The 26,826-nt window shown below is 41.1% G+C and overlaps 1 protein-coding gene across 4 annotated transcripts in view; it reads right to left on the reverse strand.

Moving 5' to 3' along the window:
- Window positions 1-26,826, reverse strand: part of BMX (BMX non-receptor tyrosine kinase) — a 69,763-nt gene that overhangs the window by 23,845 nt on the left and 19,092 nt on the right. For 3 of the 4 annotated variants that reach the window (XM_077146350.1, XM_077146351.1, XM_077146352.1), the window contains 11 exons: window positions 24,108-24,227; window positions 22,141-22,205; window positions 18,077-18,252; window positions 16,829-16,900; window positions 16,098-16,151; window positions 10,595-10,649; window positions 8,719-8,798; window positions 6,149-6,276; window positions 4,025-4,099; window positions 3,181-3,352; window positions 322-538 (listed from right to left, as the gene is read on the reverse strand). In XM_077146350.1, coding sequence (XP_077002465.1) covers window positions 322-538; window positions 3,181-3,352; window positions 4,025-4,099; window positions 6,149-6,276; window positions 8,719-8,798; window positions 10,595-10,649; window positions 16,098-16,151; window positions 16,829-16,900; window positions 18,077-18,252; window positions 22,141-22,205; window positions 24,108-24,227 — 1,214 coding nt within the window. The remainder of the gene's footprint in view (window positions 1-321; window positions 539-3,180; window positions 3,353-4,024; window positions 4,100-6,148; window positions 6,277-8,718; window positions 8,799-10,594; window positions 10,650-16,097; window positions 16,152-16,828; window positions 16,901-18,076; window positions 18,253-22,140; window positions 22,206-24,107; window positions 24,228-26,826) is intronic. The other variant, XM_077146353.1, reaches the window with a different exon arrangement.

Raw genomic sequence — 26,826 nt, forward strand, 5'->3', positions numbered from 1 at the left:
CAAAGTCTTTTCTTTCCGTCTGCTCCCCTTCCTACCACAATATGGCTCTCTAGAACTTGATGACAACTTTTCCTCTTTCTGTTCTTTCTGTACTTCAAATATCCTTTTTCAAAGTTGTGAATTTTTTTTAAATTACAAAGTGTCATGTGCTTCAGCAAGTCATGAGCAGACAAAGTAAAAATGAAGGTGTCAAAAAAAACAAGCAAACAAACCAAAAAATGAAGGTGCCCCCTCACTGTCCCTCCCAATAACCCGGTGCCTTGAGGTGGGGCTGTGCGCTGCCTTCTTTCCTTGCTTGGAGCCTCCAGGGGCGCTGCTTACCAAGTCCCGGTGGATGAACTGGTGGCTCTCTAAGAAGGCCATGCCTTCACAAACACCGTAGCACATTTCTACAAGCTGGGAAGGTTCGAGTCCTTTCCCGTGGCTCTTCAGGTAATTAAGCAGGCAACCATTGGCTATATATTCGGTGACTATGTATATGGGGTATTTCTCAGAACATACTCCATAGAATTTAACCAGCTTGGGATGGCTGAGTTTCCTGGAAACAACAAATTTTTAAAGTTCAGACTTGAATTCCCACAATCCATTTTCCAGATGTTCTGAAAAAGAATTATGCTCAGATTTTTGTTTGTTTCTTTGCTCTCATGATTTCCCCTTCTATTTGAACAGAGAAAGAGTCAAAAACAAAGTTCAAGTCTTACTCGCGAAGCACACTAACTAGCCTTTGGGGTCAAAAATGCTGCCTCTTGCTGGACACCAGCAGCCCTAGCACCAAGTTAGTATGGTGGGTGCAGTGACCTGCACTGTTCTTAACTTTCCTGCAGAGAATTAGGGTAGCAGTAGTCTGCTGCCTTGGAAACCCTGGTTAGTCTTGTGGCATCTTGAGAACTTTCATGACTGATTTGAGGGAAGCCAGAGCCTGAGAGCAATCACTTCCATTTTAAAGCACCGAACTTTCATGTCTAAATATTTCACTCAAGAAAAATAATATCCGAATATGAAGGGCATAGATGAAATGAAAATAGTTGCTGTGTTAGGAAAGTAGGATTAGATGTGATTTTTCCTTCCTTTTTTTTTTCTTAAAAAAGTATTTTACATTACTGTTGCATTCTTTTTTAAATAATGAATTTAGAAAATGGTAACCACATGACATAGCCCATCTGATAAGTCATGATGGGATGGACACTCAGCTATTACAATGTTCATCAAGTTGTCCTCATGTGATTTATTTACTTGTAATAATTTACAAGATGATTCTTTAATATTCAGGTGTGTAAAATAAATCTAAATTGAACATATGTCAACTTTTTTTTGGTAATCAGCCAGGATTTCTTAAATTGCTTGTTAGTTTCTTCCTTCTTGATTTATGCATAAGGACATGCCTTATCAAGTTACTCAAGGCAATGAGTTTGATTACCTGTCTGTCAGCAATTTTAGAGGCCTGTAGGGTACGCAGCATTGCTCCCTTCACAGGGAAACCTTGTGGTGGGACAAGGGTCACCCAATACAAGGTTGTCCCTTGAGAAAATTCAGTCACTGCCCAGGGGACTCAAGGTGGGAATACTATGTCAACTGATACTTCCCACATGTGAGAGTTCAGTTTGACAATTGCATTTGGGATTCAACATGTTCCCCTTATTGTATGTTTGACACCTTTCCTTATAATTAGGTAATTTCTTTAAATGTTTTTTTTTTATTCTTTATGATTATGAACTTGGCAAAATAGGTTTTAATGTTACACCAGCGCACAGAGGTTACACCGTGAGCCTACATGGGTTTCTGGCAGACTTTGCAGGCAGTTTCCAAAAGGAGGATACCAAGGGACCCTCCAAAATTTTATGACCGTCTAACTGCTAATGCCAGGACTGGCTATATAATTTGCAGACCACTACAAAATGCAAATACAGAGCTCCTTATTTAAAATATATCGAGACTTTTAAGATGGCAACAACAGAGCATGAAACCAAGTGTGGAGCCCTTCCAAGTGTGGGGCCATTGCAACTATGTAGCTCACACACCCATGGAGTTGGTCCTGGCCAAAAGCTTATATTCACATAGCACCTCTGCTTTCAAACAGCTCTGAGATTGTGGGAAAACTGATCATTCTGACTTTCCTGGAACCTATGGTCTTCAGAGTGGAATGATCAAGAAAATGGGCTCTGGGACCTGGCTGCCTAGATTTGGAACTCAGCTTTGTCACTTACTAGCTTGGAGACTGTGGGCATGTTAGTTAACATTTCTATGCCTCAGTTTCCTGCAAAATAAAGATAACAATGTACATCCCCCATAGGCATCTCATCAGGATCAAATGAGTTAATATTTATAAAGCCTGAGACTGACAGATTTCCCAGGGTGCGGGACTTTCTATGCTAAAACAAGGACAGTATCAAACAAACCAGGATGTTGGTCACCCTATGAAGTCTTATACACCGTGCTATGAGTAAGCAATGCCTTGTATTTATATAGACTTGGGGCAGGTGAGGATCAGATTACTACCAAGAATTGAAGACTTTGCTTGGAACTGAGACCCATTAAGAAGAGTGTCTCCATTTATCAGGTGAGGAAAGCAGAGCTTTACAGGGCCCCACTTTGTTCATCATGACACCATGCAATTCCCTTCTAAACCACCCCTGGGGTATCAGGATTCTGGGGCTCCCTGCCCACATAGTCCTGAGGCCTCTTCCAGAATCTGTGTAGGCTCTTTCCCCTGGCCATCCCCCCATGGGTGGGCCATGCCATAGGTGTGCCATGCCATTGGTGTGCCCATCCCTGGTCAAGGTGGTTAGCCTATAGATGGTTGTTTTTGAGCAGACTAGAGTGAGCTTGGTTATACTGAAGATAAGGTCTGCTCATAAGAATGGAGGCCACTTGTGGTTCTGGATGGAGCTGGGGGAAGGAGAAGAAATGGGTAAGTCATGCTCTGGGGGACCACAGGCCAGTGGCTGGTTTCTTTTGAGTCTTGAGAATTCTAAATTTGAATATGGCCTTTCAGGGTGTTATGAAGGTATCTTTGTCAAAGGAACAGCATGGAGTCAATTGTCAGCTCAATTTATAACTTCTAAATATTCCTAACTATGATATGTGTACTCTTGGTCAAGGCCTTGTAATGTCGGGGGAGCCGTTAGAACTAATGCCCTCCCATGGCAAGGGCTCAACTTCCATTCATCAAAGAAAACTTACATCATGGTCTGGGCCTCCTGGAAGAATTCATCTTCTGACATGGAGCCCTCCTTGATCATCTTCACGGCAACATCGTACTGGCCCTTCCACTTGCCCAGTTGGACCACTCCAAACTGGCCACTTCCCAGTTCCTTCAACAGGGTAATCTCTTCTCTTTTCAGTTCCCAGATTCCTAATAAGGCAAAGCAGATACTCTCTGGGACAAGAAGAGGAGACTTTGGGACTAACAGCTTCCCCAAGTGCTTTCCTCTCCAATAAGATTTTCATACTGACAATACACAGAAGAGCAAGACGATATTTTTAAAGTTGCTCACTTGAAAAGAAAAAAAAAAGCCACAGCGATGTGGTCTTATGACCTGTAAGACCACATGACAACTCTTCCCACTGTTTTTGAAGCAGCTACAGTTATTGCCAAGGGGACTCTAGAGTAAAAACACTTTGCTAACCAGTGGTATCTGAGGATGAGAGTCAGGGTCAAATGTGCTTGCTGGCTTCAGGTGGGTAAAATAGGGTTATGTTTTCCTTATAAAACAAACTGTGAACCAGTAGGATGTCATTATTCTGAACACACAAGGCTAAAAACTGGCTCCCCTGAGCAGATCAGGGGTACCCAGGACAGGAGGAAGAAAAAGATGAGCAATGAGGTGCTGGAAGGTGATGACTAGGGCAATAAGAGGGAAATTGTGACATTTTTTGTAATATTGGAGAGATAACAGAAAAGTTGGGAACACAGAAAGTTTTTTCTTTCAAGAAAATAAAGAAATGTATAAGAGTTGAAGCTCTCCCTGACACAATCTGAAAATAGTGGAAAGTAGAGGTTAAGAGCCCACGGGTGTGTCCATACCACTTCCCAGGGACGCAGAGTCGGGGACCTTGTTGGCCTGGGTGGACACAGGGTGGCGGAGCCGCGTAATCATGCCTGCAACGGAATCAACACCGTATCATGACATCATGCCACCTGGGTTCACACCCCTGCTTACACTTTCTCCAGAGTGGCTGCAAAACTAAAGACTTCCCAGCACTGTGATGCAGATAGAGGGTGCGTTCATCCCACAGTTGTATCGATTTGCCTGAATTTACAAATTAGCTCAACATAAAGCCAAAGTTAAAAAGAGGAAAACAAACTTAAGTGATATAAAATAGTGAAATCAGTTGCTTGCTGGAATATTTTATTAAAAAAAAATTTCCCATTTTAGTTTTATTAACTCTTTGAAGCTCTATATTTAAATATGTAGACATCCACATAATCCTTTTGCCTGGCAAAAAATTCAAACATTAGAGAAGAGTACAAAATGAAAAGTAAGCCACTTGAATTTTTTCAAATTGAACTGACTAGTAAGTTTCATTAAGCAGTCAAGTCATTTTCATTGTGCACATGAAATTGTGGGTTAAAATAATCAGAATATTTATAGCAGCTTGAAATGTGTTTTAAAACACATTTTTAAAATATGTGTTTCTTGCTTTAAACTTGGGAAGTTTTCCAGGTCATGGGAAAAATCAAACATGTCCTCTTTCCCCCCTTTTTCCAATATACCTGTTTGCTTCTTACATTAGTGGTTTCCAAAGTTTTAAAATCATGCACCTTTAATCTAAAGGCAAAAAAATTTAGCCCACTGCTCCAAAATATGTACATACACAAGTACTGCTGTATTTATTAATACTTTATGTTCATCAAAAAATACACACATGGAAAACCTGAAGGAATGAAATAAAAAACAAATTAAAATATAAATTTTAATGTTCTCTTCCTATACCCCAATGGACTTTGTCGTGCATCCTCGTGGTGTCGTCATTCCACTTTGGAGGCATCTGTTTATACTATACCTCTTCCAAAAGGTACCTCTGAGGTGCTACAGGTTGAAATAAATATTTGAGGAAATTGGCACAAAGGGAAAATACCAGAAAGAACCAAAGAGAAAGGATAATTACCAAAGTACATGCAATCAAGTCTGATAAAGTTATGCAAATTTGATGCTGAGCTCACTGCTTATTTTTACCCACTGGAAATCCATCCTGTCGCTGCCTGTAAGTGGCGCTATTCCAGAAAAGACACTTAGAGGGATTTCTTCTCTTATTTCTGCCAGTTGGTGAGGCAAAATTTAAAAAGAGTAACGGTGCCCAATGTTGGTTAGGATGAGAGAAATTGCTGTCGGTGGGAGTGTACATTTCTAAACAAAACATTTGGAAATATTAAAATTAGCTGTTGCCTCAGAAATTTGCTACTCAGGAATGTGGCTACAGCAATACTCATACACATGCCCAGAGAGAGGTGTGCAGGGTGGTGCACTGACACAGTGACTGAAATGTGAAAATATGAGAACACGATCCAATTGTGCATCAGTAGCGGCCTAAGTGGAGAAATTGTGGAGCAACTGTCCAACAGAATTCTATATAGCTATTAACTACACCAAAGTAAGCTATAGCCTATTTGTATGGAAAGATCTCTAGGACCTGCTGAGTAAAGAAAGGAAGCTGGAAAACCATATGTATAAAATGATCTCATTTCTATAAAAATTATAAGGTATAGACATAAATATATATAATTTTTATATGCAATGTATATATAATGAATGATAAGTGTTAATATCAGCACAGAAAAAATCTGGCAGGAGACACCACCTTATCTATGGAGGTTATTCCTCTAATAATATATATTTCTATAATGTTTGAATTTTGTGATTAACTTGCTTCCATAAACAGAAAAAATGAAAGATTTTTTTTTAAAAGTAAATCTCTACTTCAAAGTCACTCAACTCACTCAGCTTCATTCTTTTTGGCATTATAGAGCCTATAATTTAATATTTCAAGAAATGTAAGTTAAAAATCACAGCAGGAATATAGCTTGAGAGCAATTTTTTCTTACTTTCATGCCTCCCTAAATAATTAACAATATTAGAAAAATCAGTAATATTAAAGAAAATTGATATTTATTAACAGAGCCCCTAAAAGAAGATCTGAAATAAATTACCTGCTGAATTGTGTTGGTGATAGTGAATAAGCTTTGGAATGGAATCAAAACAGTAGTTTTCCGCCAGGTACAATCTGTTCTCAGCGTTTGTGTGCACGTGGTAATGTTTGACAGTTCCTTTTTTATCACTAGGCGGGAAGAAAGAATGGTAGAACATTTTTAATAAGCAGTTGCAGCTTGATTAAATAATGGTTGAATAATTATTTTAGATGCATTTGCAAATTTTGGTGGGGGATGTCAGAGGGTTTCCCAGTCCTGACATCTGGCATTTTTCCAGCAGTACTGATGACAATTGGCAATTATGGAAAAGGACTCCTCTCTGAACTCAATGTACCCTTTGTGCACACACAGAATCCACCTATAATAAAATTCCAACTTTCCAGACTGCGCCTACCTTGGCGAATGTGAAATTAGAACCTTCCTTTGATGACTGACACCTCTGCAGTTCTTCAGGATCATCGTTCTAAGTATCAATTATCTTTTCGGATAAGAATAGAGATAAAAATGCAGGAGGCATAGGTGATTAGGCTTGGGGTGTTCTCACCCCAGAATGTGGACAGGAGGCTCCTTGGGGAATGAGGGTAGGGAAGGGGATGAAGTGGGTGGGGATGCCCTTTAATTCTTTACTGAACTTGTACCTTTTTCTACATACACTTTTCTATTGCTCCACTTTTAGAAAATGGTGGTAAAAAGATACACATTGATTTAAACTAATCGGAAGTGATGTGCCTGCCTTAGGTTTCAGGGTAGGGCAGAGTAGGTTTCAGACTTTGAATCCAGTTCTACCGTTGGCTAGCTGTCTCATCCATCTGCCATAAAGATTGGATGAGATTTTATATAAATCAATCTATACTACGCTTAGCACATAAGAGACCACTTAAATTGCTGTTATTGCCTGACAAGTCGAAGGAGAAAGAGTGCCTCCGTTTGTTGCAATTAGCTAATCAGCTCCTGGCTTCAGCAAGAAATTCCCTGAAGCCCATAGACGGCATTTAATCAAAGAGGGCTTCTGTATTATTGATGGAGATTATTTTAATTTGATTTCTTATTTACCAGGCAACCTTCAAAAATTAACCTGGAGTCAAGAATCTTGTCTAGGAGAATTTCTGATCTCACATTTGGGCCAAATGGCACAACCATAGTGCTACAAAGTTTTGATACTCAATGATCAAGGTTTTTCTCCTGGTGGGTTGGCTTTAGCCAGTGTCCAGGTACTACAGGTACAACCTAATACATGAGATACAAGGGAGATAAGGCTTCCGGGTTTGGAAAATGCCATGGGGCTGCTCAAGTATATCCTATTGGAGGCAGAAATAAAGTAACATTTCAATCACTTAATTGTTAGAAAAATATATACATGCACTGTAGGGCATGGAGCATGGGAAGGGCATCAAGGCAGAAGTTCATTCCTTCCAGTTGTTAAGAGAGGATTGCACATGTTGCACCTTTTTTTAAATGGGCTTAATAAGGTTTAGCAGGTCCTCATTCCAGCCTTTGGGGCTTTCAGTGTGCCTGAAGCTGTTGGAGGCCTGGCTTTGGGTTGGTCACTTATTAGCTTTGTGGGCTGCTCTTTTCAAATTCAGAGTCTCAATCCTCTCATCTGTAAAATGGTGCAGACTAAAACAGCTTTCCTATTGGCTTTGCAGAGCGGTTAGAAGGAACAAAAGAGCCAAGAGCCAACAGGAAAGTGGCTGACAAAACACTGAAGGGGGATCCTGATGTTGGTGATGATGATGATGTGCATCAGACCACCGTGGGGTATCTTACTTGCCTGAGTGCTGGCAGGGAGCGGGGGCAAGGAGGGCAGGCAGAACACCCCTTTCCCACAACAACATTAGTAATTGCTATTAGTTTATTAAGTGCTTGCTGTGTGCTAGGCATTGTTCAGATCTAATGCATGAATTTGGCTGACTTCATGAACGCATGGATCTAATACAGGACTTTACTCACAGAACCTTATTTATTGTTAGGGATCTTTTTCAGCTGAGGAAGCTAAAGCACAGAGGTTAAGAGGCTTGCTCAATGGCATAACACTCTGAATGGATGAGCCATGATTTGGTTCCAGAACTGTGGCTTGAAATCAGAGCTCTGAATCACACAAAGAAGATAGTGTCCTAGAAGAGAGCCGCCCAGGAAGCTACCTGGATTCAGTCTTCCACTAACTTTGCCCCCACTCAGAAAGGCTTACAAAGAAACAAACACTGGGACAGGTTTCTCAGTTTGCAGGTGGCTGGGGCTGAGAGGGTAGAGGCTCCCTTGCTAATTTTTCTCTTTCTAGGCTTAGGCCTGAAATATGGGGGAATCACCAGGGTTCTTCCCACAGATGTGAGCTGAGGCTGGTTGCGCACTGGAACTCTGCTGTCCAGGGTGGGCAAGAGAGGTTCAGCCAGTGAATAGCCTCTTGGATACTAGGAAAGAGACACCTACAAGTGATCAGATCCAATAGAAAGACTTTGATCCAAAATTCCAACCTTTACAGATGGTGTCTTATCCCAAAATGTGACTAAGTGGCCAATATAGCCAAGGACATACATGAAAAGAGAGAAGGAAGGAATTCATGTCATACTTACTTCATGGCCTTACTGAATAAGGACACTGTGTACATTCCCATCTGGCTGGAATTTCTGACCATAAATGCACCTTCTTTTCCCTAATAAGAAAGGAAAATGTGGAAGGAGCAGAACACATTTGGGTTATTCTTGAAAACTATTGTTCAGGCTAGGTGGTAGGAAAAGAGATCCTTTAGATCAACTTTCAGTCAGTTGGGCACAAATTATCAAGCACTGACATAGTTTTGCTTTCCTCCTTTTCTCAGTCAATCTCTATATAGATCTATCCTGCGAGATTCGACTGTTCTCTGCAGGTAATTTTAACCCTCTCTGATATTTTTCTCTGCTTCGTACTTGTCCAAGCCTAATATTTTAATCTTTCAGAAATAAAATTAATAATCATATCCCACCATATCTCGCCTTTGGAAGATTTTAGAAAACCAATGAGGCAGAAAAAATCATTTGTTAAAGATCTATACTTAATGTGTCTGTCTTAAAGACGTGCTAATTGTAAGCATATCCTGATTCAGACAGACCAGATAATAATGTGACAAAATACTGAGTTAGGTAGTGAAATCAACCCATTCTCAATAGCACACCTGAAAGAAATATTTAATGTATTTGGTGTTTTATTAGGTTGAATCATATCAAAATGTCATTTTTGTAGGTCAAAAGAGTTGATTATTGATACTTCCATACCAAATGGGAACAAAACCAGGTGGGTTTATGCCCTCTTACACGTGCTGTCCTCTGATGTGGATGTTAATGAGCAATGATGGATCTGTGGCAGCCAGATTCATACCCTGTGTAGTCCCAGCCAATGTTGGTTCTGGGTTGGGCTATGTGACATGCTCCGATGGGACATAGCAAGCGTGACAACAGCAGACTCGATAAGCACTTGTACTGTGGGGATATTGCCTGAGACTGCAATGCTGTGAGGAGCCCAAGCGCCATGGGGAGAGGCCCCAGAAGGCAGCTTCAGCTGAGCTCCACGCCCCAGTCAATCCATCAGCTAAAGGCAGCCACAGGAGTGAGCCTAAGCAAAACCCACACAAGAACTGCTGGCCAGATGGCACACAGAATCATAAAAAATCATAAATCATTCTTTCAAGGCACTAAATTTTGGGGTGGTTTATTATATAACAGTAGGTAAAAGAAATAGAGGAAGTGGCTCGATGTGAAGGGCCTGGAAACCCCTAGGCTGGACAACTGTGGCATAATTTTATTCTTGGCCTGGTGGCTTAGTCTCTTTCTCTCCCTCCCTCGCCATTTTGGCACTTCCGGTTCTTCTAGACCTCTGAATTACAAGCCTCACCGGCGACTAGTGATGATGCAGTCTTGTCTCTCTAACCCTATTGGTCTTCTCCTTAGTCCTCCACCTACCCAACATCCTCTGCTACGGGTACACTCAGGAACAGCATCTCTATGGTCACAGTCACTCATCCGTCCTCCCGGTGTGATTGGCTACCCTCCCCTGGAGGCCACGCCCTAACTCCGCCTCTCCTCAAGCTGTATATAATCCAGGGCTCACGGAGCCTCGTGGTCTTTAGCTACTGGCGGCCCTGGCATAAGCGTCTACCAACAATAAAGCTACCTCGCTTCATGCCTTAATTGACTCGGCCTCCAGTCCTTTAGACCCGCAGCGAGGTCTCCTGCGCGCGCCCCTTGGACCCAGACCCCCGGCTTGAGCCCCTTTTCTGCGTGCGGCAGTGTCGTCTAGCAAGCAGTGAGAAGCTGAGGAGTAGAGGGTCCCCGATAGTTTAGCGGTTGGGCCAAACCGCAGACAACCACCACTAAAATGAGTTGATTGTATAATTAGCAATCAGGTTTCTCTGAAAGGTGTATTACCTTCTGGAGCCCACAACAGACTATTTGAAAGGGCAACAAGATTTTTTACCTTTTGTCTTAGTAACTGCTCAGACTGTGACCTGGAGATGTTACCTGCAAACCAGCTGCAACAAGAAGGAATTCCATATTTGAGACTTAGGAAGTTTTTAATGCATAACTTGTCACTCAACTTTCTAAACTTTAAAATGAGACGCTGACCTAGATCAGGGACTTCCAAACCTGGCTGCCCAAAAGAATCACCAGAGAAGCTTTTCAAAAATGCAGGCTCCTAAGTCCCCACCACCTATGATTCTGAGTTTGAGGTAGGGCCTGGACATCTGTATTTTTAAATGGACTGAGATTTAAGAAACCTTCAGCCTCCTCCTAGGTAACTTCTAGGTTCTTTAACATTTCACTGAATGAGGGCAAGAGATTAGATCAAGGAAGACTGTTCAAGTGGGAAAGTCAGAGTGGCCAAGGATGAAAACTCCTGTCTTTCCACCCTATCGTTTTCTTTTAATAACTCAATAGAAGCACCTTTGATAGCATCTATTTTTAAAGAAAATGCTTTTTAAAATATGGGCTTTTTTGAGTGTTTTCAGAATAGCAACAGGTAGTATCTAAGGTTATTTTAGGACAGAAGCAGTTGTACTGAACTGAGAAAAAGATGAAGTGGCAGAGCTAGGTGCAATCTTTAAATACTGCCCTATTGTACCAAGCTAGCCAAAAACATCACATCTTACTTTGTATGTGGAGCTCAACAGGCCACAACACTGTTGAAGTGTGTTGGACCTCACAGGAAGCCAACAATGTCTGTAGACTTCTGGCTTTGGTCTTTTGGCTTTAGCCAGTTCAACAGCATTGTGTGAGGTGGGATGGTGCATGGGTTTGGGGGCTTAGGAGGACTTCCTGGCCAGAAGATAACTCTTTAGAGGAAGAGAAACAGGGTATGGGTGCAAGGCCAGGTTTAGGAGAAAATAAAAACCAGGCTGTTGCAGCACTTGGCAGAAATGAATTAGGCCTTTGCTGCTCTGAAACTGAAATACTAAAATATTATAACACTGGTAAAGTACTACTGTGCGTATATATGTATATGTGTGCATATGTAAGTGGGGGGGGGCTGGAATATACACATTACCTCATGGCTTCTCTCAAGGACTCTTTCTGATCATCTATTCCTCCTCTCCCCCACATGGATATTTAATTTCCAATTTTTTAAACTTTTTTATTTTGAAATACTTTCCAACTTACAGGACATTTACAAAAATAAAACAAATCTCTTACAGAGACCTCCAACATACCCCTACCCAGATACCCAGATCCACCAATTTTAACATTTTGCCATGTTTGCTATACCTTCCTTTCCATCTTAGTGTAGCAGGCAGGCCTTGCCCTCTTTCTAGTTCAGCTGTGCTCTCTGCGGAAAATCCTCAGACCCCCTCTCCTAACCTTCAGGAATGGGTAAAACTGCAGGCAAGTGAGATAAAACACATTCCTGGGATAGAAACCCCCTCCCCTAGCCTTCAGGAACTGGTGAAGCTGCAAGTAGGCAAGATAAGACTTTCTGGGGTGGGGACCCCTCCCTTAATGGTTCAGCTCTGGGCCATTCTCAACTTAAATCAGCCAATTGTTTACCTCATCTTTAACATGTCAAAGAGTCTATAAAAGCTAAGGTTGCCTTTTGTTCAGGGCTCAGACTTTCAGAGGTTACTCACTGAGCCCTATGGCCATAGCAAATAAAACCTGCTTCCCGAAACTATGGATCCTTAGTCTCAGCCTGTTCTAACTTTGCAGAACGTTCCTGGAGGCCTGCGGCCTCGTTCCTGGTTTTCGCACTACATTACGAGGCAATGTATGACATCCCCTGAAAAATCCCCAGAGATTCAGCAAATAAAAGGACAAAGCCCACTTGCTTAGAACTCTGGAGGACAGTGAAAAATGGAGAAGGACTACATAAATGCAGAACTGAAGAGAAAGAAAAATGTCAGGTAGGAAAATTCCATCCTGGACCACCAGTCCATTCCGTTCCATTCCCTCTCACTGGGTCCTGCACACTCTGGGAGTTGCATAGACGCAGTGCAGCCCAGGTCCCTCCCAGTGCAAACAGAGACTATAAAGCCACTCACAGCAGTGAGTTAGAACTCCATGCATATCTAGGCACAGACCTATGTCCTCAGAGACCCAGAGCAGAACACAAGCTGCTGAGGAGGGCTGCATACAAATGCCCACCCTCTCCCCCACCGGGGTGGAAGAAGAGGGAGAGAGACCTTGATAGAGCTGCTGGCAAGAACTGTTGTTTCCTCATGCAATCCAGTTTCAGTCGGCTGGGCAACCTAAATGCAAAATCGACTTTTCTGAAGTGACCCACCTTTCTGGATTGACCCCGTATGGCTTCCTGAAGCACAATACCCTAATGAGGAAGAAACCAGAGGCAGAAAAGCCTCATGGAAAAAAAACTCTGTGTGTGTGTGTGTGTGTGTGTGTGTGTGTGTGTGTGTGTGTGTGTGTGTGTGTGTGTGTGTGTGTGTGTGTGTGTGTGCGTGCGTTAAACTGGACTGCTATAAGATAGGATGGGTCCTAGAATTGAAAAGTGTAAGAAAAACAGGGCACTGAGTAAGGGAGAGAATTTAAACAAATCATTGGAGCCAGGGAAAAAATTCTGCACAAAAACAAACAGAACAGATCAAGATTTCCAGAGAAGGAATAGAGGAAAGGAAGCTTACTCCTGGAGATGAAACAATTGCACAAAAATTGCAATCCTAAAAATATCACCACATATCCAGGGCAAAAATCAGATGAAGAAGAGCTGAGAAAATCTGTACAGTTAAACACAGGCTATTCTGAAGGTCTAGAACAAGTTAAACCAAGCATCAAAGAAGAGCTTTAACACAAAGCCAATCAACAATAAAACCCTAGATAACAGGGAGTGATGGATCATCAGAGTTAATGCATCAAGATAATCAGATGCCCAGACATCTATCGATTCCTTGATTTCCTTTAGTTCTTTGTCCATGGTTTTCTTTAGCTCTTTGAGCATATTTAGTTTTACTGTTTATGAAGTCTTTTTCTGTAGTGTCCTAGGTCTGGTCCTCCTCATTGATGTTTCTAATGCTTTAATCTCCTTTGCCTGAGCTATCACTTTCTGTTTCTATGTATGTTTTGTAATCTCTTAATGAAACCTGGACATTTTGATATATTAATGTGGTATTGCTAGAATTTAGACTTGGAGGCATCTGTTTCTTAAACTAGTATCCAGCTAGTGTTATGACAGTTTTCCTTAAATGCCAGGAGCTAACAACAACAAAAAAAAAAATGAAGAGGGAAAAAAAGAAAAACCTCTCTCAATCTTTGCCCATTGACCTGTACAAGTGCTCTCCAGGGCTTATCCATACAATGAGTTTGGAGAATAGTTCCAGGACAATGTAAAGGGGCCTCCCTGAACCTTTCTGCATGTGTCTTGCCTTGGGCATGTACCTGTGAACCTGGGAACTCTCCCCAACCCTGCCCATTTACACAGTTCTGAATGTCACCTCTTCCATAGGAAATAGTTTTATCAGGATCCCAGGCACTGCACTGTACATCCTACAGCCAGCAATGCCTTGCCCCAGGCAGCAGGACTTGACTGTTCTCCCACAGCATTCTATAAGAGAGCTTAATGAGCTGCCTTGTACACACAGGGCAGTGAGTCCCTCAGCCCAGAAACCCCAGCCAGTAACACATGCACCCAGTATGTATGTACACAAGAGTTACTCTGCTCCCTCCAGAACAAGAACTAGATCCACACTGGGAGCTGGTGAGGGGTGGGAAGGGGCCAGTGAGGGCACCATGTGATACTGCTGCTCTCAAATGAACTTTTACTTGATGCGGCACTTGCCCTGTTACTGGACTCTTAAAACTGTTTTCTGGACCTTTGAGAAAGATGTTTCTGCCAGTTCTTGCTGGTTGTTCAAAGCTTCTGTTGGGGAACGGAGTCCTGAAACATCTCACCCGAACATCTTGATCAGAACCCAAATGTGCATATTTTTTAAAAGATCAGTATTTCAATTTCAGAGAAGCACAGGCCTGAATTTTTCCATCTAAACCTCAGTGCCTCAGTTTTTGAGTAGAGTAGAGCTGCTCCTGAAATTAGGGCCATAAAACAAACACTCCAATTACACTTATAAACCAGGAAGCTGGGGGTACCAAGGGCGGCATGTGAAGGCTAAGCCCCACTTTATATAGCCCTGCAGTCCTGAGCTTCTTTTGGTATCTCTGTGATTTTGAAGAGGGCGGGCTTTCCCTGATAATTTCCCCCAATGCCTGTCTCTCACCCACCATGAGAAAAGAGGGGGGTAGAGACTGTTTAAATGGTCAGAGCTGGGCTTTACAAATCAAAGACTTTCAATTCATCTAAGTGCTAAAGCTGAAAATCCACAATTAACCATTTACTCCAACCAGTTTAAGTCTTTGTGTTCTTTTAAAGTGAAATTATCTTTGGAAATGACCTTGTGTTGGTCTTTCTCCATCTTTTCTGTAGTAGGGTGAATTATTGGATACCTTCCTGAGGGTCAATGCTGGGGACAGAGATAGGGCCAAAGCGGAGCTGGAAGGCAGTAAAGAGACCACACCACTGGGGGCAGAGCTGGTACAGGACAGTCTTCTCCAATATGACAGTTCTTATTAGGGCCAGCCTGGGACAGGTAAAAGGAGGAGAGGAAACAGTGGCGTGTACGTAGATGATAGTGTAGATGATACCTCAATTATGGGCACTTAGATGAAACCTGAACTAAAAATATGCATAATCCTAGGGTCCAAGTGGATTGTGTGGTGCTGGGTATCAGGGGTCTAAGAGAAGCAAAATGGCCAATTACTCGCACTTCTCCTTGATGTCATCTTTACATGCAGGAGACAATTCTTTGTCCCTCTGTAGAATGATAGAATCTTAGATTTCAGAAAGGGACTGAACAGTTGCTTATGCCAACCTACTCTTCAGTGTAGGTGGTGTGACCACATAGCCTTGTTTGCTTCGAACAGTCCACTTTACATCTGATGTCCAGGTGTTATTCTTAATAGTGCACTCTCTCTCTCTAAAGTACCCCAATTTGTATGTTAAAAGATAAGATCACCCTAAAAATTAGAATCTTTCCACACAAGTGATGTCATACTTACATGTCTCAGTTGTGTTGCCTTGTAAAATTATTGCATAATAAATAACTTCAAAAAAAATCTGATTCAACATTAATAAGAGCCTGCAAAAGTGACTCTGACAGGAGGCCCCCAAGGAATAAATAATCAGCGGCTATGACATATGCTGCTTCTATGAAGGTGAAGTGAAAAGATGGAAGGGAACACTGGGTATATGAGCAATACAAAGAATGTGTGCAGCTAATTTAAATAATCCAGTTTGGGGAAAAATATTCTCCATGTCTCCTGTAATCCAGATAAATGGCCCAGAACCACCCATGACTTTTGCCTGTGTAAATACAGTCTCGTGAGCAAGTCTGAATCATCTGTTTTAATGCCTTTGAGGAACAGACTGGATGGAGGGTCTATGATTAGTTTTTAGAAGAACACAGAGAGTTTTCAACACTCACTTGTAATCATGTAGGTTTTCCTCTTCTTCAGATGAACTTGACTCAGGGAATCCCCTTAAGAAGAGGGGAAGCAACATGAATGCAAAAATCAACGAAGAAATCACCCAAGCACCTAGCAGTGCAATATTAAATCCCACCCTGACTGTATCCAAGGATATAAAATTCAGACTAAGTTTCTCTATTCACACTTGGGAAGGTATCAGCAAAGTGAAAAGACAGAGTTGCTCGAAGTAGGGCTCGTGCCTAATGCTAAGAGACAATGCTCTCGGAGCCAGGAGGTCCCCAGGAGGCCCCCAGGAACTCAGTTTACTTTGACCTTTCAGAAGAGTGGGCTCATGACCTAGATGAAGACTCCTTCAGTAATCTCTGTAGTACAAAGTGAAAAAAACAAAAACAAACATCTCTGTCGGTGTCGGAACTATTCTTAAAGACAATCAATTCTGGGATGTTTTTCCTCCTACTACAGATGCCTGAGCCAGCTATAGTAATATTCACGGTAACACCTGTGTATACATGGGAGTTGGAGAGGACAATCTCTGTGTGAGGACAACCGTAAACTGCAAGTCACCTGTGCAGACCCACCTAAGGGCTCAGAAAAGCCAACTGCATAGATTTTTTGGTTTACATTTTCCTTAATGTAAAATCTAGTTTCAAAATTAATGGGAATTTGGTTTGTTTTCCTGCAAATGAAGACAACACTAGATGTAAAGGAGTAAATGCATTTAACTTACCATGAAATCTTTGAGGTGCTGTGATTTATAAAATTTCTTTCCCTTTGGTTACTACATGCAAAATCTTCATGGCTATAAGAAAATATATTTTACACATTTATAAATTTGTATTCATTTATAAATTTTGAAAGGCAAAAATAGTTTTGTTCACATATGTTTTAGCTTGATGAACATTTTAATCCACACATTTCACTTGACTGGGAAATTTAAGCTAATGAGCCATTCTCACATTTTTGTCCTTGTACGGACTTCAATCCAAAGCAGTAGTTTGGCAGTATTCCTAAGCAAAGGGGGATTGTTAATCGTGGCTCATAATGACCCCAAACAATAGAAAACCTGGATTAATAAATAATTTTAACTGCGTTTGCCCCGATTATCTTATAGATATGCACATTCTGTCACATATATTTTTAAATAAATTGTTATTTTCCTCTTTGCTGCTGTGATTACAATTAAAAGTCCTGAAAATACTGAACATTTTAATACCATCTGGACACAGATGGACCTGCAGGATCCTCATCACTCCCTGCCATCTGTCACTTTCTCTCTTTCATGTTGGGTATTAAGGAGAGCACAAGGGAATGTCTACCTCTCAAAGTCCAAAGGCTGTTATATCTGGAACGTAGGTCTTATTTCCTGTTTGCCTGGGAGGAGAACCGAGGCAGTACAAAAGGAAGGGGAGCCACTTGACCCTTTCTTTATGTTCACCTTGCAATTCATTTCAACATTTATTGAGCATCAACTGTGGGGAAGGCTTGGTGCCAGATCCCAAAGAGATAATATGAGTTAGGGTCTCCATTCAAGGGATTTTTCAGTACTGGTTTTAGATAGATTCTTTAGGCTGAAAAACATGAGAAAACTTATCAGATCCAGCTATGGCCTTGCCTGAAATACTACTTGTCTTTTGGCTAGTGCTACCAAAGCACATTATAAAAACAAGTCTGTGCCAAGCTCTCTCATCCAAAAGCCAGATCTTTTAAGTTTCTGTGTTCTGGAATGTGGAGTTATTTGCAGGAAGGGGGGAGATGAAGGGATTGGAGTCAAATACTCAAATATTGCTTAGATCATTAGATAGGATGATTTAAGTGCAAAGTCTATGTAGCTGAGCCCCAGGCGCCAGAACATTTTCTGAGAGGACAGATTTATCTCAGCTGAGACCTGTACTGACAGCTTTGAGGCTGAGCTCCAAGTCAGGTGAGTAATGTCTACGCTACATTCTGGGAAGACAGCCTGAAAGCTGAGGTTTACCTTTTCATTTTTCTTACTTGCCACCAGTCAGGACAGTCTTCCCTTGGAATACACCCCGTGTTGACATTTAGCTGGGAGCCAAAGTTTTTCTTTAAGTCAGCATCATTTTGGGCCACAGTGGTACTTGAAGATGATGCATCCATTTTGAGGACAGGAACTGCACGAGGAATCTTTAGCTAGGGAGGACAAGAAATTTTAAAACATCACAGCAAGCTACAGATTCATGGGTTGGGAACTAACAGCCAAAGTACATCAGCTCTTAAACAGGAAGGAAGGAAGGGAGGGAGGGAGGAAGAAGGCAATGCTAAATGTTGGTGAGGTGTGCTGGTTTGAATTTGAGAACCTCAGCAAAGCCATGTTCTTTAATCCTCATTCATTATTTCTGGGTGGGATTTTTTTTTATTAACCATGGAAGTGTGCTTACATGGTGGGGTTGCTTACTGGAGCCCTTTAAGAGGGAACCATTTTGGAAAGAGCCACAGAGTTCACGCAGCCAGAGACCTTTGGAGATGAAGAAGGAAAACACCCCCAGGGGAGCTTCATGAAACAAGAAGCCAGAAGAGAAAGCTAGCAGACTTTGCCATATGCCCTTCCAGCTGAGAGAGAAACCCTGAACATCATTGGCCTTCTTGAACCAAGGTATCTTTCCCTGGATGCCTTTGATTGGACATTTTTATAGACTTGCTTTAGTTTGGACAATTTCACAGTCTTAGAACAATACATTTGCAATTTAATAAATTCCCCTGTTTAAAAGCTGTTCCGTTTCTGGTCTATTGCATTCTGGCAGCGAGCAAACCAGAATATGAGGATATGGTGCAACTGGATCTCTTATACTTTGCTTGTTGGAGGATGAAGTGGTACCACTGCATTGGAAAGCTTTTTGCAGAACCCTCTAAAGCCTGACACACACGTATCCTAGCGATCCAGAAATGCTACCCCTGAAGTCCAAAAAACATGTAAAAGAATATTCATAGAAGAACTGTTTCAATTAGATTAAAAACTGGAAATGACCTAACTGCTCATCAAGAGGATAAAAGAAGAAGCATTTTGTGGTCAGTGTAGGTTGAATAATGCCACCCCACCCTGCCCCCAAAGATATCCATGTACTAATCTCCAGAACCTGTGAATTTTCACTTACATGGTAAAAGGGACTTTGCAGATGTGATTAAGGATCTGGAGATGGAGAGCTTATCCGGCATTATTCAAGTGGGCCTAATGTATTTTCACAAAGGTCCTTATAAGAGGGAAACAGGAGGGTCAGAGATTAGACAGAAGATGTGAGGATAGAAGCAAAGGTCAGAGAGGGGAGAAAATGCTACCCTATTGATTCTGAAGATGGAAGAAGGAGCTGGAAGCCAAGGAATGTAGGTGGCTTCTACATTGGAAAAGACAAGGAAAAGGATTCCCTGCTAAAGCCTTCAGAAGGAATATAGCCTTGCAGACCCATTTCAGACTTTGGACTTCCAAAACTATAACAGAATAAATTTGTGTTGCTTCAAACCACTAAGTGTTTGGTAATTGTTACAGCAGCAATGGGAAAGTAATACAGTGGTATATTTACACAATAGAATAATGTACAGCAATGAGAATAAACTATGACCATTAAATTAAGAAATGGATAAATCTCATACATTGATCAAAAGAAGACAAACCATCCATGATGTTATAAGTCAGGATAGTGATTACTCTTGGCTGGATGCAGTGACTGAATGGGAATCTGTGTCCCAGGGTTCTGGGATATTCTGTTTCTTAATCTGAGTGTGAGTTATACAGATGTGCTCACTTTGTGTAAATCAATCAAGCTGAACACTATAATGTTCTGGGTGCTTTTCCAAGTGTATGTTATATTTTAATGAAAATTTCACATAAAAATATGTATCAGCTCAGAAGTTAATATTTTTACACTGCATTTTACCTTTTGTTTTTTTCAGGGACCTGATTTATTCTGAGTTGAGGTTTTGACAGCTTGGAAATTTTAGTTATGCAGGACACTGTTATTTATGAACTGTGAGATGGGTTCTCTCCAGAAATAAATACAATGGAAACTTCCCTAAACTCAAACTTCTCCTCTTTCTAAACAGAATGGCAGTACAGCTGATTTTATTTCCTCCGCTCAGTAAAGTAAGCCCTCTACTAAATACTCTGGTTAAAAACAAACAAAGGAAAACATGCTTTTCATGATTTCCTCTCTGATCCCAGGTTCATTTGGGTAGCTCAGAATCAAAACAAGTTTATGGAACCCTTGGCCACTAATTTGCTTGGCTGATAATTGTCAACACATTTCTCAAAGAATCCTTACCAGAGACTATATGCAGTGTTATCTGACTACTAAATTCTCCTATTCACTTTGTTTAGAACAAACTTTGGGGAGGCATAATTTACATACCATAAAAATGGCCCTTTAAGTGTACAGTTCAATGACTTTTTAGTAAATTTCTCAATTGTGCAACCATCACCATAATCCAGTCTTAGAACATTTCCATCACCCCAGTAAAATATCTCTTGTCCATTTATAGTTAATCCCCACTCCCACCCAAAGCCTCTGGCAGCCACTAATCAACCTTTCATCTCTCTCTATTTGCCTATTCTGGATACTGCTCTTAGATTTTTTATGCAGTCATGCCTTTCAAGGATCAGGACTGGAACACATATCCCAACCAAAAAAGCTATGTCTCCCCCGACCCCCATAACAAAATAAAAACTCCAAACCATAAAAATGGATATTTTTGGTCTTCATTTTGGGTTTACAGAAATTATATGTGGCTTTTGCTTAGATAGAAAGAGAGAATTAAGTGTGTGAATGCTTGTAACTGAAAATAAGTACCCGATTCACCGTAGACCTGATCTGGGGGATGGAGATGCCCCCTTCCTTTCAGGTGAGCTTCCAGAGAACCACTGGGAAAACATTTTACATGTTTCCTGGCATTTGAAGAGGCTGAACTCTGCCTGGGAAATCTCAAAGCAGGAGACTGTGGCTATGAACCCAAGAGGGCAGAGCAGAAGGGGTGGCAGTCTGTACTGGGAAAGCAAACTGCATATAGTTTTACTAACAAGAGCAAACAAGGCTTTATTTGCTTTATTGTAGGCCAACTCCACCCTTGGGAGAGAGTTAGCCAGGGACTATGTTGTAAGGAACTATGCCCAGGGTGGGTGATTTGACCCAGTAGAGAGGTAGAAGGGTGGAAACCCAAGAACTGTGGATCAAGACATCTCCTGTGTCATAAAACTGCATTTGGAGATGCCCCCCCAACCCAATTGAAAACCCTTAACAGTCCCCCATAAGATAAAAAACCAAACATTGGAAATTGTCTCACCCAGAAGCCACCACTATCAAATCATGTGGGACCAGCCATGTTTGACCCCAACTCAGAAAGGGTCAGAAATTTCAGTCTCCCCATGGGCCTCTCCCCCAAAAGAGTCTGCCACCTGAAGCACACCTGACCTATGAAGGGGAGAAGTTTTAGCTTGGAATGACGTTTGGAGCTAAATGATTATAACATTGGATGGGGCAACTTAGAGGCTGTTCTCAGGACTAATAGTAATGGGGGCATTTTAATCATCTGTTACTAGAAAAGGTATGGAACTTGCCTGACACTTCATCCAGGGGCAGAGAAGAAAGTCCAGAAAAGGACTTTGAAGGGATAATCGTGGGAAAGGATTAAGTTGTTTTCTGCTTATATCCTGTGGGATTGTATACTGTCACCAGGACAGTTACATTAAGTATCAGCCAGGGTGGTAGTAAGAGAGGAATGACAGAGAATGACAGCTATGTGGTACGTGTAGATGCCATCTTAAGGGCTTTTCTCACATGTACCCATTTTCTAGGTGACTATGTATGTGCTTACTGGTTGGAGAAAAAAGGCCCAGTAATTAAATACAAAACTATAAAATGGTAGAATATTTGAATTAGTTATTTGATACCACACACAGCTCTTGGTAGCTCATGTTTTTCCCTGTGTTTGCTAAGTAGTCTGAATGAATCCCACATTTTCTAGTCTTGAATCTGGCAACTCCTGGTTAATTTAATATATCCTGACTATGAAAAAAAGTTAATGTTGACTCACCACCCTGTCTGGGAAGATAGGAGATCTATGTTTCTCTTCATTGGTTGTAATGTGCAGATCAGCATCTGAAAAGTATAGACAGGTAATGTCAGAAGGAACTTTAGACAAAGCAAAGGAAAATACCAACACTATGAATCAAAACAATGAGGCAGCTTGCTGAGGAATCCTCCAGATTGAGTGAATTTAGACACAATATCTGGAGTGATTCTGTAGCTTTCCTGTATAATACCAACTCAATGACCTCTCCACCATTTGGGAGGATTATCGATGTCCTTCCAAATCCGTGGGAAAAAATCAAGCTCCTCTAAATCCTATAAACTATGAATTTATACTTTGCATGTGAGTCACAGCTATCTAATCTCATCAGATAGGATATATGAGCCTAGAGAACAGAATCCATGTCTGAGTCCTTAATGATTGGCCTATACAAAGATGCTTTATCATTCCTGGAGGTCAATAAATAGCTCATGAGCAAATAAACAACCTACTGCACGTTTTTTTTTTCCTGTTCTTAATGATAATTGTTGACTTCTCTTTCCACTGCCACATGTAGATAGATGACCAGGTTGTGAGTGTGAAGCCACTGTATACCTTATGAGTAGGGTGGCCATACATTTTTAGCCCACACTAGAACGCTTTTGACAGTGAAAGGGTGCGCTTTTAATAATTATGTCAGGGCCCCAGGCACAGGATGGGACGATCCCAAACAAACTGGGGTATATGGTTAACCTACTTGTAGGCCATGTACCCTGGAAAAAGGGTGGACCAGTGTGCCTTGAAAACAGAAAGAAGCAAAGACACCCAGCTGTTTCCTTACAACAGTTTATTTATGGGCTGCCCAGCAGCTCAGCAGAAGAGGCCAAGGGAATAAGCTGTGCTCAAACCCATAAACCATATCATCGCTGCTCATGAGCTAGGATACCTCCACACTCTGTAGTTTTCTTCAAAGACTTCAAAAGAGCGTGTAGCACCCAGAACCCATGGCAGGTACCATCCAGACAGAGCCTAGGAAGCGAATCTCAAGGCTGTGCTCTCTCTGGCCTTTTCCCTGCTTCTCCCAGGGAGTTCAGACAAGGTCATAGCTAGACCCTGTGTTTCTGGGTAATGATGCCAGACCATAGACAGAATCACTGGGGAAAATGCTTAATGCTCGAAGGAGGTATTACTCCTCAGCCCCTCCCAGTGGAGGGAAAATTCATATACAGTAAGTTCTATGTAGTTCATTAAATAACTATAATTAATGAATAAAAAAATATGATCTAGTTGAGATGAATTCATTGTAAAGTAATTGAGATGGAAAATGCAATGAATATTTATTCACTGATTTTGGTGTAAAATTATGAGCAGTGAACATTAACAATTATTAATTTGAATAATATTTCATGTGCTTGTGTGTTTTGCAGTTCATGAAGTGCTATCACACTGCTGATCTCTTTCAATTCTTTAAAGCCATTGTAATCCAGTCATATTTTGTCCAGGCTCGTAAAACTGTTACCAAAATAAGTTCTCCTTTTTTAATTTCTCAACAACTTTGTATTGTTTGATAAGTATAAACTGCTACAATGGATAAGCCCCTCATTTCTGTAGAAACATAAGTATGGGTAGAAACTGATTCCACTTAAAGCAAATCCTTCAGTATCATCTACTGATGTCATAAGAAATCAACCAGCATAAACAGTATAATAAACCACTTGAAATATCTTTTAAAACCCAGTCATCCATCATTTTGGTATATATGGTGATTAAAAGTGTTAGTTAAATTTTATCCTTTGATATTTACAAAAAAATGAACATTAGTTTTTTGGTTTATGATTTTTGTTATTTATAAGAAAAAAGTCTTCTTCACGATGCCAACTAATCTTGCACATCTTATTTTCCTGAAAGGTGAGTTGTTCTGGTATCTGGCAGGGTTGGCCTAATGGGACACCATCCACCCAGGGGCCAGCCGAACAGAGGGGTCACATTACATGCTTCCCAGAGGGTACATCCTGGGGCCGCTTTGCAACTCTGCTGGCAGCACAGGAACTTCCCATCCGCGAAGAACCCGCTATGGTATTTGATCAGCAGGTGGGGGTTGCCCTTTATCTCTGGAGAACAGGCAGGAAGAAAACAAGATGTGAGCAAACGTTGGCCCAAGAGGAGAAACCCATTTACAGAACAATGACAGGCCCATTTTGCCAGCAACCAGGGTAAGAGCAAAAGTTTCCGGAAGGATATAAGTCCTTCACTCAGAAGTTAATTAGCCAAAAGCAAAAGGAAAGTCTAACCATACATGCATAGGGAGAACAACATAAGAACATATATCAGCCTTTAAAAAAATAGTAAAGAAAAAACAAGCGCCTATCAGAGCTGCCTATTATTAGAAATTTTGAAATACACCCCTAAAGGAACTGAGAGGTGTTCTCTGGTGGCAGGAGGAGACTGGAGGGTAAGAGCTAGAGCTTAGCAAAGAGCAAAGATTCTAATAAATTTATACTTCCTCCCCACTTTTTATTTTGAAAAATTTCAGATATATAGAAAACTTGTAAGAATATCTCAATGAACATTCATTTACTCTTTACCCTGAGTCACCAATTTACTATTTGCCATGTTTTATCTCTCTCTCTGTGCATATATACTACTTCTTTTTTTCCTTCTTTTTTTTTATTTTTATCATTTTTATGTTTTGCTTAAGTGGGTTGCAGACATTGTAACCTAAATAATGTCACCTATAAATACTTCAGCATGTAACATCTACAAACAAGGAATTCCTGTATGTAACTATAATACAATGATTGTACCCAAAAACTTAACACTGATATAATACTTAGAACTTAATATGTATTTCATATTCAAGTTTTTGCCAATTGTCCCAGTAACATCCCTTATGATCATCCATTGTTTCTGATCCAAAATCCAAACCAGAATCACACATTTAGTTACCTTGTCTCTGTAGTTGTCCTTGAATTTAGAAGTTTTTCATCCCTTCTGTCCTTCATGGCTTTGAAATGATTACACTAAAGAATGAATTGTTTATGAGGCTACTTTGCTAGGAGTATGCGCATTTGAAAAGAGAACATGGGATTAGGTTTCAAAGGAATGACTTCCTAAAATTGGAGTGTAATCCTGTAACAAATTAGCCTCTCTTAAAATACAACAGAGAATAGTTCAAAAGTCTCTAGGGGGAAAGGGCTAGTTCTACTTGTGACTTCAGCTCTTTCCACCTTGATCTTCTGTTCATCTTGAGGATTTCCTATTTTAATCCCACAGGATCCCTGCTCCTCTTTACAATCCTTAAGCAAGGAAGTATATGGAGATAACAATCACTTCACTGGGTCATTGGGAGGATTTGAGATAATTTATTTAAAACACCTAGCATAATGTTTGGTTCAGAGTAGGTGTTCAATTAACAGTTGGCCTTTAGTGATGCCAATTCACTTAGTTTAACTCAGATCAGCTGAAAGTGCCAGCATTAAAAAAACAAAAAGGTTACTCAAAGGTACCACACTAACACAAAGTGTTAATGAGAACACTGTTTCTCTGCACTTGGCCCCAAACGATGAATGCGATTCACTGGGCACATTACCTGCCTTCTTGTACTCTAAGCTCCTGGACTCTCTCTGTATGTCAGGATCCCTCTTAGCTGTTACTACATGAGTTTAGTCTCCTAGGTAGCTATTTTTTTGCCCAATCAAGTCCAAAAGTCCACATTGCAGCACTCGCCTCCACCAAATACTGACAATAAGAGGAACACATACATTAATATATGTAGAGCACTTTACATTTACACAGTTTCCCCCCTCACATATATCATCTCATTTAATCTATTCAAAACTGGGTGCAGAGAGGTGGCATAAATGCTCAGACTCACAGACCTAGTAAACAGCAGACCCAAGACTCAGTCCCCAACTTTTTCTACTACATTCCAATGTATAGATGCCAGCTTTCCTGCCAAACCCCGCGACAGTTTTAATTTTGGGAAGGAAGGGCACACTGTCCACATTGGGTCAGCCAAATTCAGAACTGTAGTAAGTGACTCCCTGAGTCCCCACTGAAGATCAACCCAAATCTTCTATTTTCCATCTGGGAAATTTCATGCCTTCACTGTCCACCTCAGTTTATAATGCCTGAGCCAATTATAGACGCAAAGAGGGGAGTCATTGTATCATGGTGAAACTTGGTAGGGGAGAGATTTTTGAATAAGGGGACTTCTTTGTTTTCCTGTAGCAGGTTGGTTGCCTAACCTGACAACTGATACCATCCATCTTCTCTCTTGCTGCCTTCCAGCACAGAGGCTGGAAAAGCCAGTTATTGTCTACCAACCTCCCTTGCACATAAGGATGGTCATGAGACACAGTTCTGGCCAATGAGGTATGAGCAGAAATTTGCAGGGAGATTTCTGAGAAAGCCCAGAGCCTCTCTGGGAGCTTCTAAAAGTGGCAAGGCAGAAAACTAGAAGAAGCTTGGGTCTCTAATGACCTCAATGAGCTGAGGCATAGCCCTGGTCTGCTTACCTCTGGACTTGTTAATGTGTGAGAAAAGCCCATATTTGTTTCATCAACTGTTTGGTATCTTGATACACGCAGCTCAAAGCATTACTAACTGATACACATTGCTTACTGGACATATGGCAGCCCCAGTGATAGGGTCTCTCTGCAGTTTTATGAAGGACTGAGAGACACACTTTTGCTTTTCTCTCTAATCTCC

This window comes from Tamandua tetradactyla, chromosome X (assembly GCF_023851605.1).
Source record: "Tamandua tetradactyla isolate mTamTet1 chromosome X, mTamTet1.pri, whole genome shotgun sequence".
Lineage (NCBI taxonomy): Eukaryota > Metazoa > Chordata > Mammalia > Pilosa > Myrmecophagidae > Tamandua > Tamandua tetradactyla.